Genomic DNA, 13789 nt, shown 5'->3' with positions numbered 1-13789 from the left:
GGAAGCTATTTTGTAGATGACATCGCCGAAGTCGAGGATCGGTAGGATAGTCAGTTTTACTAGGGTAAGTTTGGCGGCGTGAGTGAAGGAGGCTTTGTTGCGGAATAGAAAGCCGATTCTTGATTTGATTTTGGATTGGAGATGTTTGATATGAGTCTGGAAGGAGAGTTTGCAGTCTAGCCAGACACCTAGGTACTTATAGATGTCCACATATTCTAGGTCGGAACCGTCCAGGGTGGTGATGCTAGTCGGGCGTGCGGGTGCAGGCAGCGAACGGTTGAAAAGCATGCATTTGGTTTTACTAGCGTTTAAGAGCAGTTGGAGGCCACGGAAGGAGTGTTGTATGGCATTGAAGCTCGTTTGGAGGTTAGATAGCACAGTGTCCAAGGAAGGGCCGGAAGTATATAGAATGGTGTCGTCTGCGTAGAGGTGGATCAGGGAATCGCCCGCAGCAAGAGCAACATCATTGATGTATACAGAGAAAATAGTCGGCCCGAGAATTGAACCCTGTGGTACCCCCATAGAGACTGCCAGAGGACCGGACAACATGCCCTCCGATTTGACACACTGAACTCTGTCTGCAAAGTAGTTGGTGAACCAGGCAAGGCAGTCATTAGAAAAACCGAGGCTACTGAGTCTGCCGATAAGAATATGGTGATTGACAGAGTCGAAAGCCTTGGCCAGGTCGATGAAGACGGCTGCACAGTAATGTCTTTTATCGATGGCGGTTATGATGTCGTTTAGTACCTTGAGCGTGGCTGAGGTGCACCCGTGACCGGCTCGGAAACCGGATTGCACAGCGGAGAAGGTACGGTGGGATTCGAGATGGTCAGTGATCTGTTTGTTGACTTGGCTTTCGAAGACCTTAGATAGGCAGGGCAGGATGGATATAGGTCTGTAACAGTTTGGGTCCAGGGTGTCTCCCCCTTTGAAGAGGGGGATGACCGCGGCAGCTTTCCAATCCTTGGGGATCTCAGATGATACGAAGGAGAGGTTGAACAGGCTGGTAATAGGGGGTGCGACAATGGCGGCGGACAGTTTCAGAAATAGGGGGTCCAGATTGTCAAGCCCAGCTGATTTGTATGGGTCCAGGGTTTCCAGCTCTTTCAGAACATCTGCTATCTGGATTTGGGTAAAGGAGAAGCTGGGGAGGCTTGGGCGAGTAGCAGCGGGGGGGGCGGGGCTGTTGGCCAAGGTTGGAGTCGCCAGGAGGAAGGCATGGCCAGCCATTGAGAAATGCTTGTTGAAGTCTTCGATTATCACGGATTTATCGGTGGTGACCGTGTTACCTAGCCTCAGTGCAGTGGGCAGCTGGGAGGAGGTGCTCTTGTTCTCCATGGACTTTACAGTATCCCAGAACTTTTTGGAGTTAGAGCTACAGGATGCAAATTTCTGCTTGAAAAAGCTGGCCTTTGCTTTCCTGACTGACTGCGTGTATTGGTTCCTGACTTCCGCGGGGGCTCTTCGATGCTATTGCAGTTCGCCACAGGATGTTTTTGTGCTGGTCGAGGGCAGTCAGGTCTGGAGTGAACCAAGGGCTATATCTGTTCTTGGTTCTGCATTTTTTGAACGGAGCATGCTTGTCTAATATGGTGAGGAAGTAACATTTAAAGAATGACCAGGCATCCTCAACTGACGGGATGAGGTCAATATCCTTCCAGGGTACCCGGGCCAGGTCGATTAGAAAGGCCTGCTCGCAGAAGTGTTTTAGGGAGCGTTTGACAGTGATGAGGGGTGGTCGTTTGACCGCGGACCCGTGGCGGATACAGGCAATGAGGCAGTGATCGCTGAGATCTTGATTGAAGACAGCAGAGGTGTATTTGGAGGGCAGGTTGGTCAGGATAATGTCTATTAGGGTGCCCATGTTTACGGATTTAGGGTTGTACCTGGTGGGTTCCTTGATGATTTGTGTGAGATTGAGGGCATCAAGCTTGGATTGTAGGACTGCCGGGGTGTTAAGCATATCCCAGTTTAGGTCACCTAACAGAACAAACTCTGAAGCTAGATGGGGAGCGATCAATTCACAGATGGTGTCCAGGGCACAGCTGGGAGCTGAGGGGGGTCGGTAGCAGGCGGCAACAGTGAGAGACTTATTTCTGGAGAGATTAATTTTTAAAATTAGAAGTTCGAACTGTTTGGGCATAGACCTGGAAAGTATGACAGAACTTTGCAGGCTATCTCTGCAGTAGATTGCAACTCCTCCCCCTTTGGCAGTTCTATCTTGACGGAAAGTGTTATAGTTGGGTATGGAAATCTCAGAATTTTTGGTGGCCTTCCTAAGCCAGGATTCGGACACGGCAAGGACATCAGGATTGGCAGAGTGTGCTAAAGCGGTGAGTAAGGCAAACTTAGGGAGGAGGCTTCTGATGTTGACATGCATGAGGCCAAGGCTTTTTCGATCGCAGAAGTCAACAAATGAGGGTGACTGGGGACATGCAGGGCCTGGGTTTACCTCCACATCACCCGAGGAACAGAGGAGTAGTAGGATGAGGGTGCGGCTAAAGGCTATCAAAACTGGTCGCCTAGAGCGTTGGGGACAAAGAATAAAAGGAGCAGATTTATGGGCGTGGTAGAATAGATTCTGGGCATAATGTGCAGACAGGGGTATGGAGGGGCGCGGGTACAGCGGAGGCAAGCCCAGGCACTGGGTGATGATAAGAGAGGTTGTATCTCTGGACATGCTGGTCTCAATGGGTGAGGTCACCGCATGTGTGGGGGGTGGGACAAAGGGGGTATCAGAGGTACGGAGAGTGGAACTACAGGGTCCATTGCAAACCAAAACAATGATAATGAAAACTAGCCTGAACAACAGTATGCAAGGCATATTGATATTTGAGAGAGACATACAATAAGGCATAAAGTGATTGCAGGTCTTGATTGGGAGAGCTAGCTAAAACAACAGGTAAGATAACAGCAGCAATAACAGGGTGCTAGTCTAACACAGCAACAACAGGTAAAAATGGCGACGACTAGGCAGAGAGGGTCGGATTAACTACACACAGATCCTGAGTTAAAGCACAGAGCCGACAGATAAAACACAAATAAACAGAATGGAGTACCGTGAATTAATGGACAGTCAAGCATGCATCAGCTATGTAGCCAAGTGATCATAGTGTCCAGGGGGCAGCCGTAGATGGAGCTCGGAGGCCTCCACTAATCTAGCACGCGGCGTTTAAAGTTAGTAGCCCGGGGGGTGGTCTGCTCAGACGGAGGGGGTCTGCTCAGACGTGGTCGTGTCGACAGAGAATCCAAGCCAGATGGTGATGGCGAAAGAGAGGTTGTGAATTGTAGAATTGTGTTTGCTAACTGGTGCTAGCTTCGTGGCAGTGGCGCTAGCTGCGCTAGCCGCAAGCTAGCTGTGAGGATCAGAAGCAGTGGCTCAGGGATTACGGCAGGAATCCGGCGTTGTTGTCGAGAGACAGTCCGATGCTGGTAAATTGGTGAGTAATATCCAGGCTAATAACAGGGCTGGTGTCTGTGCAGAAGGTAAAAAGCTACTAGCAGCGGCAAAAAAAATGGCTAAATTAGCTTGTAGCTGGTATTGTAGCCCAAGAATTCGCTGGTAGACCTCTTCAGCTAGCCGGCAGATGGGCCTAGCTCGAGGCTAGCTCAAGGCTAACTGGTGCTTGCTTCGGGACAGAGGTGTTAGCCAGTAGTAGCCACTCGGTTGCAGCTAGCTAGCTGTGATGATACGGTGTAATTGTCCAGAGCTTGCGTCAGGAATCCGGTGATGTGGTAGAGAAAAAGCAGTCCTATATGCTCTGGGTTGATATCGCGCTTGCAGACTGGCAGGTATTGGCCCGGTATTGAAGCTGGCTGTGTCCGAGTTGAGGGTGAAGACCGCAGCAGTGGCTAACTGACTACTAGCTAGTAGCTAGTTATCTGGCTAGCTTCTGATTGTGGTTACGGTTCTAAAGTATAAAAAAAAAATAGCAGGTCCGTACCACATTGGGTGAGGCGGAATGTAGGAATGTATATTCAGTTCCTAGATGGAAAGTGAAATTAAAATATATACGAAATGTATACGAAAAATACGAAGACTATTTACTATTTACTATTTACACACGACAGGACAATACAAACACACGTCCGACTGCTACGCCATCTTGGATTCAAGATTTTGCCCCATCTGTGCAAAAGCCCACCATTCGATCCCATGGAATCTGTTTTTCGTGAATATATTTACGCAGCACACTGAACATCCCCTGTGCCGTTTCATGCTCGGGAATCGTGAGACGGAAGAATATGTTCTTGTGAATAGCATCCCCTGACATGTATAGCGAACATAAGTCAATGTATGGGCATCTGGGCCCTCACAACTAACGTCCATTTGGAGAGCATTAGGAGTTTTTGAGTTGTTCAGTCAGAGTTTCCTCTTGATTGCTAGCAATAGCATATATTCTTTATTGCAGTGTTATCTGACAAAGGTATTGATGTGAGTTTCTGTGCCTCTGCCTCCCCACACATTGTTTTCACCATATCAATTGCAGCCGGTAAAATCAAAGTCTCTGCAATAGTGTGTGGTTTCATAGCGTAGCGGGCCTAGCCATTCACCATGGGAATAATATATATATATTATTTATTTATTGTCTCCAGATTTTGGAAATTCTCTTGTGACCCCATTTTCATATCAGGCGAACCCACGTGGGGTCGCGACCCCTAGTTTGGGAACTGCTGGTTTAGTCCAATGTTTCTCAACCTCTCCCTCTCACTTTCTGTCTCTCTTCCTCTCTGACAGTCTGGCCAACGGTACTCGACCTCAAACACTGCCTCAGCGCCAGTGGATATTCCAGGTAGAGACTTTGGTCACCTACAATTCCCTGAGGGGGGGTCGTTACTGTGCCCTTTCTCCTACCGACAGACAGGGGGTGCCACAGAGATCCCAGAGTACAGCAACGGTGAGTAAGCCACTGCTTCAATCACTGTGGATAGAGCAATGGCCACCAACTTTGGTCCTGTTGACATATACAATTTGCCAGCTTTTTTTTCAGCCTAGCAATAACACACCCTGATTTCAGCTAATCAAGGTCTTGGTGATCAGTTGATCAGTAGACTCAGGTGTGTTAGTATTGGCTGGGAAAAAAGCATGCACAGCATGTAGCTCTCCAGGACTTGGGCTGGTGAATGACCACTGGGATTCAAACAGCACCAAGAGAGCCTTTTCTCTCAGCAGATATGGAGGAAGTGGAAGTGCCAATGAAATACGTCCCCGGCATGCTGCGGACCAGCCAGATGGAGAAGATGATGACCAAAGAGGAGCTGGAGGAGGAACAGAGGTCAGTGCTGGGCTGCATCTCAATACTCTGACGTGGCTTCCTCTCCTAGTCTCCTCCCCTTTCCCCATATTCAACTGCTACTGCATACCAGCAGTAACTGGCCGTGTCCGAATACCCACACTTGCGTTCTAATAGTAGGCTTTTTGGGTATGCGAATATAGAACGTTTTATAGGATGTGACATTTTCAAAAGTTAGTATGCTTTAAATGCCAGGATGACATATTAATTTCAGCTTTTCATCAAGTAGAATCTGCTGTACACTTTTGAAGAATACAATTGTCTTTTCAGACCCATGTGTGTTTGACAACAACTGATAATCAGAATAGGGGACACACTCTACCAAAACAAATGAATGGCGTGGAACAAGACCAATTGCGCATTACATGGCACTTTCTCAGTATGGACGAGCTTAGTATGTTAATATTTGTTACTTACTGCATACATTTTAACTAAACAGTACATCCTAAATAGTATGTAGTACGATTAGTACACAGTATGTAGTTTTAGTAAGTAGTACGCAAGACAGATTTTGGACATGGCCATTATAAATTGTCTTTCCCACTGTTTAACCCTCTCCTGTCCAGCGTCCTCTGCTACCTTACAGCCCCTCTCCTCCTCTCCAAGCGTCAGTGTGTGTCAGTGTGTGTTGTCTTTGTGAGGCTGGCTGTGCTTAGCAGCTGCTTCTATCCACGGCACCACTGGGGACTTAGGACCAGGGCCCTGAAAACAAGGTACAGGAAAGAAAGAACAGGAAAGAAAGAAAGAAAGAAAGAAAGAAAGAAAGAAAGAAAGAAAGAAAGAAAGAAAGAAAGAAAGAAAGAAAGAAAGAAGGAAACACCCCCATGAGTTGAGGGAGATAACACAAAACTGACCTTAGATCAGTGTTCCAGGGCAGTTTCATCTTACTCCAGCAGAAACCTAGGCCTCCTATTCAGAGACCGACCCAGGCCTGGTGTCTGTCTGTAACATCTGTGTCCTGCTCTCTATTTCTGCAGGGTAGAGTTCACCACTGACTTTACCTCTCTGTAAGTCCCTCGGACAGACAGACAGACATGCAGACAGACAGGGGCTGTAGTAAAAACATGGTAATGTATGAACATAAGAATTGCGCTAATTCATTAGGGTCGTCATTGCCTGACCATGCTAGAACAGATGGATGTGCTTAAACTCTAACCTCCGATGTGATTTTTAACCTTAAACTAAACTGACACCAAAAAGCAAAGGTATTTAAAAGTTTCAGTTCTGAAGCCCCTTGCCTTTTCAAGCATGGCCATCTAGTGACCTACCATCCAGTCCCCTGGCCTCACGCTTATACCAGATGTCTCTCAACTGCATTCCTCGAGAGACCAGCAGACGCTGCTGCCCTCAAGGACTGGACCAGTCCCATATCCCCATGTCTCTCATCCGTACCTCATGCTCCTCAACCTTTACCCCCCCCCCCCCCCCTCCTCCTCTTTCCTGCTCCATCCCCCCAGCTCCCCTGAGGACGTTGCCATGGTTCCCATGTGTTAAATATTAATCAGGTGTTTCTCAGGGGTGGGTAAGGTGTTGATTGGGACATAACATTTGCGGGATCACCTCAAACCAGATGACACTTCCCCTATTTGATACAACTCATATGACAATTCCCCATTTGACCAAGAGGTGGTGCATTGCATCACCAAAAGCAGTTTGCCGTTTTTTGTCATGAGTCTTGTTCTGGAGGCAGCTCTGCAGAGGGGTCACTAGAGCATTTTTTATTTTATTTTAGAGCTGGCACAGCCACAGTCATAAAAGCTGATATGAAACTTAACCTTAACACTAATCCTAGCCACACTGCTAACCCTAATGCCTAACCTTAAAAACGGTCATGAATTTTTACAATATAGACAATTTTGACTTTGCAGCTGGCCCATCTAGCGGAAATCGCTTAATTCTGCCTCCAGGACAAGACTCATCCCAATAAATGTCAATCCGCTCACCAAACTCTATTTGGTAATTATTTTGTATCTGGCCTGCTGGTTTGCTGATTTAGAGCAAACAATGCAATTATTTTATTTTGTTTCAGATTTGATCCAGACAAGGCATGTAGGATGATTGTATGATACCACCTTCCGCCTGGTCATATATTTTTGTTTTTAGAGATTGGTTCAGTGGCCATTTTGCTCACACCATATTCCCTGTTCTGTGTTGGCTGTGTTTCTCCATGCTGCACTTGGCTGTGTTGGGCTGGGCTGTACCATCATCTAGCTTTGCTGACCTATGTTCTGCACTTGTATCATGAACCACTTGTCGTTAACCATCTGTGCATGTGTGTATACTAGAGTTTATTTTTTTAAACCTGCCTCTGTCCCTGTGGGCTCTATCTCTATCATTGACCAGGTGACAGCAGCAGGGTGGAGACTCAGATTTGTTTACCTGTGTGTTTTTCCCAGGGTGCAACGGGAGCAGCTGGCAGCCATCTTCCAGCTGCTGAAGGAGAACCAGGAGACGTTTGGGGAGGTGTCAGAGGGAGACGTGGAGGAGCAGCTCAGACTCTACTCCATCTGATCCCCTACTCACACCCTACTACAACTGACTACAACATCTGAACCCCTACTCTACTCACACCCTACTACAACTGACTACAACATCTGAACCCCTACTCTACTCACACCCTACTACAACTGACTACAACATCTGAACCCCTACTCTACTCACACCCTACTACAACTGACTACAGCATCTGAACCCCTACTCTACTCACACCCTACTACAACTGACTACAACATCTGAACCCCTACTCTACTCACACCCTACTACAACTGACTACAGCATCTGAACCCCTACTCTACTCACACCCTACTACAACTGACTACAGCATCTGAACCCCTACTCTACTCACACCCTACTACAACTGACTACAACATCTGAACCCCTACTCTACTCACACCCTACTACAACTGACTACAACATCTGAACCCCTACTCTACTCACACCCTACTACAACTGACTACAACATCTGAACCCCTACTCTACTCACACCCTACTACAACTGACTACAGCATCTGAACCCCTACTCTACTCACACCCTACTACAACTGACTACAACATCTGAACCCCTACTCTACTCGCACCCTGCTACAACTGACTACATCATCTGAACCCCTACTCTACTCACACCCTACTACAACTGACTACAACATCTGAACCCCTACTCTACTCACACCCTACTACAACTGACTACAACATCTGAACCCCTACTCTACTCACACCCTACTACAACTGACTACAACATCTGAACCCCTACTCTACTCGCACCCTGCTACAACTGACTACATCATCTGAACCCCTACTCTACTCACACCCTACTAGTTTGCTGTACTACGTCTAACTCTACTTTCCCCAAACTCTACTCTGTTAATCCCACATGAAACTGACAATCAAGATTAAGGGGGCATTGTTTCAATGGTCCACTCTATTTTGAACCGCATACCCTTCTCTGAAGACTCTGAGGCGTTGAAATAACCAATAAGGTTTTGGATAGTTGGACCTGAGTCATTTGATTGGTCTGATACAATCTAAGACAGTGGTATTCAAAGTCGGGGTCGCGACAAGGGAACTGCAGTGGGGTCGCCAACATGTTTTAGTTTTTTATATAGTTTTTCGTAACAAAAAATCAAGATTACACATTATTGTATGGGCCAATATACAATATAAAGTTTTTGAGAAAGATCATTTGAAAAATACAATTTTATTGAGTAAATGTATTTATTGGTTTCTTCATTTTGATAAGAGATGAAAATGTAATTAATTGAAGTTTTTTTGTTGATGTAAAAATCTAAATTTACAGATTTTAAGGTGTTGTCATTAGATTTGGGGTGGAGTCGCGAGATATTATTGGGAGAAAAATAAGGTCCCGACTGAGAGTTTGAATACCACTGATCTAAGAGGTTCTTATACCGTACACACCCATGAAAGCCAATAGTTTCGGCAAGCCTCATGGTGAAACAACATACACTTATATGAATGCACCTTACTACTTTCACCTATTCCCTACCTTTCCTCGCCCATATCCTTCTCTCACCCATCGCTATCGCTCCTCACCCTTTCCAATGCAGCAGATGTCCTTCTCTAGACAGCTCTGTGCAAGCAAACACAACATTGGCACCAACACAAACATGTACATTAGATACTCCTATGTACATTAGATACTGCTGTTTATTACTTCTTAATGGTACTTAATGGTTTAATACCATTCAAAACAATAAACACAGTGTATTTGATACAAGTAATGGTGTCATCATTGTGTCAGTCTTCTTTACTGCTGTGATGGTTGTCAAGAATCATCCTGTTCTTTCTCTCTCCACCATGTTTTTCTTTATGCCATGAAATGCTACTCTGTTAAATAGTTACTGTAATTTTTGGGTACATTACAGGCTACTGGTTGCAGTGAAAGTACATGAAACAAGTTATTACATTTTTTTTGTATTTATGCCAACTGTCAGTGGCAGTGTTGTATCAGTTTAAGTAGTTGATGGTTATGTTGTCAAAGGTTGAGCACCTCTTTTAACATTGTCAGTATTGCAGTCTTTGTAAAAGCATGTGACAATAAAGAGCTGGACTGTTATGAGGATGTGCATTTCAGAGTAACTTAATGGAAGTTAGTTGCCTGGAAGTTTATGTGAATTTTATCAAACCGAACTGGCAACCAGCTGTCAGTAAGTTATTGTAAAATTCACTGTAACTTAATAGCCAGTAACTGCTCGTAACTTATTTGCAACTAGCTGCCAGTAACTTATTGTACTTTCACTGAACTTTTCTCATTACAAGATAGCTTAACATTAGTTAACAACTACTAAGCATTCTTTGTGGTGAGCACACTTGGGACTCACTTGGCCTCAATCTCTTGGTTGGCAGCAAACTGACCTTCCTGCTACACAATCAGGCCAGTGAGCGTGACAGAGATCAGCGTCAGTAAGTTACTGTGAATTTTACAATAACTTCTTGAGGCAAGCTGAAAGTAAACTATTGAAAAATAAACTATCTTCCTGGTGACCAACTGCCATTAAGTTAATGACAAATACACAGTAAACCCTCTTAACAGTGCAGCTCTTGATTTTCACAAGCTCTTACAAAGACTGTAGAACTGGGAGTGGACAAATTAGGTGCTCAACCGTCATCAACATAATGAAAAATGAAAAATGCACACATGTACCCTTAACGGTGCTGACCAGTACCAGTACCTAATAGTGTGTGCCATAAGCACATCTGAAGTATCCTATAAGCAATGTTCCCTCTAAACTGCACGCGTGCGAGTTGTTAACATGTTGATCTGAAGTAAAGGTGTTCAGTTTAATTGCACGACAAGCCTCCTTGCATTTGTAACATTTGGTGACAAGGATGGCCTAGTTTAGCTTACCTCCACCATCTCCATTTCTCCCTGTCCCTGGCGATCCACCTGTTCCATGGAATCCATGGTTTCAATCCTTTCAGTTGTATATGGTAGCTATCAATCTGCATGGAGCTGCCGAAGCACGAAAACGGGCGATTCTACTCCACTGTCTCGGAGCTGAGGGACAACTTGTGTTCTCCACTCTACAACCAGTGGATAACAAGTTTACATCGGCGTTCCAAGCTCTCGAGGAACACTACAGTGGCTCACGCAGTATAATCATGCATCGTTTTCTCTTCAGACAAGAGCTCAACTGCCGGGTGAGTCCGTAGCACAGTTTGTCTCCTCCTTGAGAGAACTAGTGGGACCATGCAGGTTCGGACCACTCAAAAATGAGTTTGTAGGTGATCAGTTCATTGAAAAAACATAAAGTGCTCCACTGAGGGAGAAACTGTTGTTAGAGACTGATGATCTGACACTGAAGCAAAACTGTCACTTTTGAACAAAGCCACTTAAGAATCATTCTTCTCACATGTTCCACTGCAGAGACCAGCAGTATCCCTCTAAAGCTACAACCACACACCGATCGCAATCATTGGGACTGTCCCACTGCCAGTCTGTTACAAAACCACACTGGCCACACAGTTCTACATTGCAATAGGTGGCGCTAACATCCTGGGACTGGACTTATTTCATGCCCTAGGGTTGCACATGTGCAGCACTTGCCTACACCAGTGTCTATGGAGTACTCACAACTGTTTGAGGGGTTAGGTCACCTCAGAGGTTTTGTCCATCGGCCTACAGTCAACAAAGAGGTCAAGCCAGTAATCCAGCCATTGCGGAGGAAGCCCATTGACAAGGGACTTGACAACCTCCTGGAGGATGACATCATCAAACCCATTGATGCCTTGTCCTTGGGTCTCTAACCTGGTTGTTGCGCCCAATTAAAAAGGTGATCTTCGGATCTGCATGGACCGCAGGGCCATGAACAAAGAGATTATTCCCGACAAGTACCCGCTACCAACCGCTGAGGGGCTCACAACCCATTTTTATGGGTCCACGGTATTCAGCAAACTTGACCTGAGGCAGGGATACCTCCAGGTTCCACTGGCACATGATAGTCAAGATCTCACTGCATTAATACACACAGGGGGGCTGTTCAGGTACAAACGCATGCCATTCGGACTCAGCTCCGCGCCCAGCTGTTTTCCAGAAGATTATGACTCTTCTCCTGGCAGGCATCCCTGGAGGGTCAATCTATCTGGATGACATTGTGGTGTACGGTGCATCACAGACAGAGCACGAATCTGACTTGCAGCAGGTGTTTCATCAGCTCCTCGAGAACGGGGCCAGACTCAACACTGAAAAGTGTTCGGGGTGTCAGACGTTGAGTTCCTTGGATACAGGCTCTCCAGCCAGGGCATCACCCCATCCTGTCCCATGTGGATGCCATTCTCAACTTGCCTAAGCCTCAGTCCGCAGTACAGCTGACGTCATTCCTTGGCATGGCAACATACTACTTACGGTTTCTTCCAAACTACACCGAGACAACCGCTCCTCATCGACGGCTTCTGAAAAAAGACGCACCGTGAACATGGTCGCAGGACTGTCGGGATGCTATTTATTTAATTTTTTTGTAATTTTTTTACCCTTTATTTATTTACAATGACGGCCTACCCCGGCCAAACCCACTACAATAACTGCTATGCAGGAGCTCAAGGTGCAGCTCGCATCGATCCCAACACTGGCTCACTTTGACACATCAGCACAAACAATTGTCACCTGTGATGCCTCGGCACTCGCCTTGGATCTGTTTTTTCTCAACTGCATGGAGGCGTGGAACGGCCAGTGGCTTTTGCCTCATGGGTTTTGTCTCCGACTGAACAAAAGTACTCTCTGGGAGAGCCGGAAGCCCTGGCTTGCATGTGGGCATGCGAGCGCTGGCACTTGTACTTGTACGGCGGACCATTAAAACTCTGCACAACCATCAAGCCCTCACAGCACTTCTGGTCACACAGGGTTCCGGACACAAGCCTCTACGGCTTTTCAGATGGGCAGATCATCTGAACCAGTACAATTTCGATCTTGAATTCACCCCAGGATGGCCCGCTATGGTGGACGGAGACCTACTGCCGGCTCACAAGGCTTCGCACCTACATCAAGTAAGGATGGCCTGCTATGGTGGACAGAGACCTACTGCTGTTTTCTTTATTTTGATTATTTTCTACATTGTAGAAATAACACATGGAATCATGTAGTAACCAAAAAAGTGTTAAGCAAATCAAAATGTATTTGAGATTTGAGATTCTTCAAAGTAGCCACCCCTTGCCTTGATGACAGCTTTGCACACTCTTGGCATTCTCTCAACCAGCTTCATGAGGTAGTCACCTGGAATGCATTTCAATTAACAGGTGTGCCTTGTTAAAAGTTAATTTGTGTAATTTCTCCCTTCTTAATGCTTTTAAGACAATCAGTTGTGTTGTGACAATGTAGGGGTGGTATACAGAAGACATCCCTATTTGGTAAATGACCAAGTCCATATTATGGCAAGAAAAGAGCAAATAAGCAAAGAGAAATGACAGGCCATCATTACTTTAAGACATGAAGGTCAGTCAATGCGGAACATTTCAAGAACCTGGAAAGTTTCTTGTTGTGCAGTCGCAAAAACCATCAAGCGCTATAATGAAACTGGCTCTCATGAGGATCGCCACAGGAAAGGAAGATCCAAAGTTACCTCTGCTGCAGAGGATAAGTTCATTAAAGTTAAGTTACCAGCCTCAGAAATTGCAGCCCAAATAAATGCTTCACAGAGTTCAAGTAACAGACACATCTCAACATCAACTGTTCAGAGGAGACTGCGTGAATCAGGCCTTCATGGTCTAATTGCTGCAAACAAACCACTACTAAAGGACACCAATAATAAGAAGAGACTTGCTTGGGCCAAGAAACATGAGCAATGGACATTAGAACAGTGGAAATCTGTCCTTTTGTCTGATGAGTTCAAATTTGAGATTTTTGGTTCCAACTGCCATGTTTTTGTGAAACGCAGAATAGGTGAACGGATGATGTGTGTGGTCCCCACCGTGAAGCATGGAGGAGGAGGTGTGATGGTGTGGGGGTGCTTTGCTGGTGACACTGTGATGATTTATTTACAATTAAA

The 13789-nt window shown here is 45.8% G+C and overlaps 1 protein-coding gene across 3 annotated transcripts in view; it reads left to right on the top strand.

Moving 5' to 3' along the window:
- Positions 1-9525, top strand: part of LOC139571163 (uncharacterized) — a 29069-nt gene extending 19544 nt beyond the window's left edge. For 2 of the 3 annotated variants that reach the window (XM_071393770.1, XM_071393771.1), the window contains exons 2-4: positions 4739-4898; positions 5174-5276; positions 7691-9525. In XM_071393770.1, the coding sequence (XP_071249871.1) occupies positions 4739-4898; positions 5174-5276; positions 7691-7805 (378 nt within the window). In that variant the 3' untranslated portion in view covers positions 7806-9525. Of the gene's footprint in view, positions 1-4738; positions 4899-5173; positions 5277-6271; positions 6362-7690 lie in introns of all 3 variants that reach the window. The other variant, XR_011674244.1, reaches the window with a different exon arrangement.
- Positions 9526-13789: the final 4264 nt, after the last annotated feature.

This window comes from Salvelinus alpinus, chromosome 3, assembly GCF_045679555.1.
Source record: "Salvelinus alpinus chromosome 3, SLU_Salpinus.1, whole genome shotgun sequence".
Classification (NCBI taxonomy): domain Eukaryota; kingdom Metazoa; phylum Chordata; class Actinopteri; order Salmoniformes; family Salmonidae; genus Salvelinus; species Salvelinus alpinus.
The sequence above is the reverse complement of the archived record's forward strand: the minus strand, read 5'-3'. Positions and strand labels throughout refer to the sequence as shown.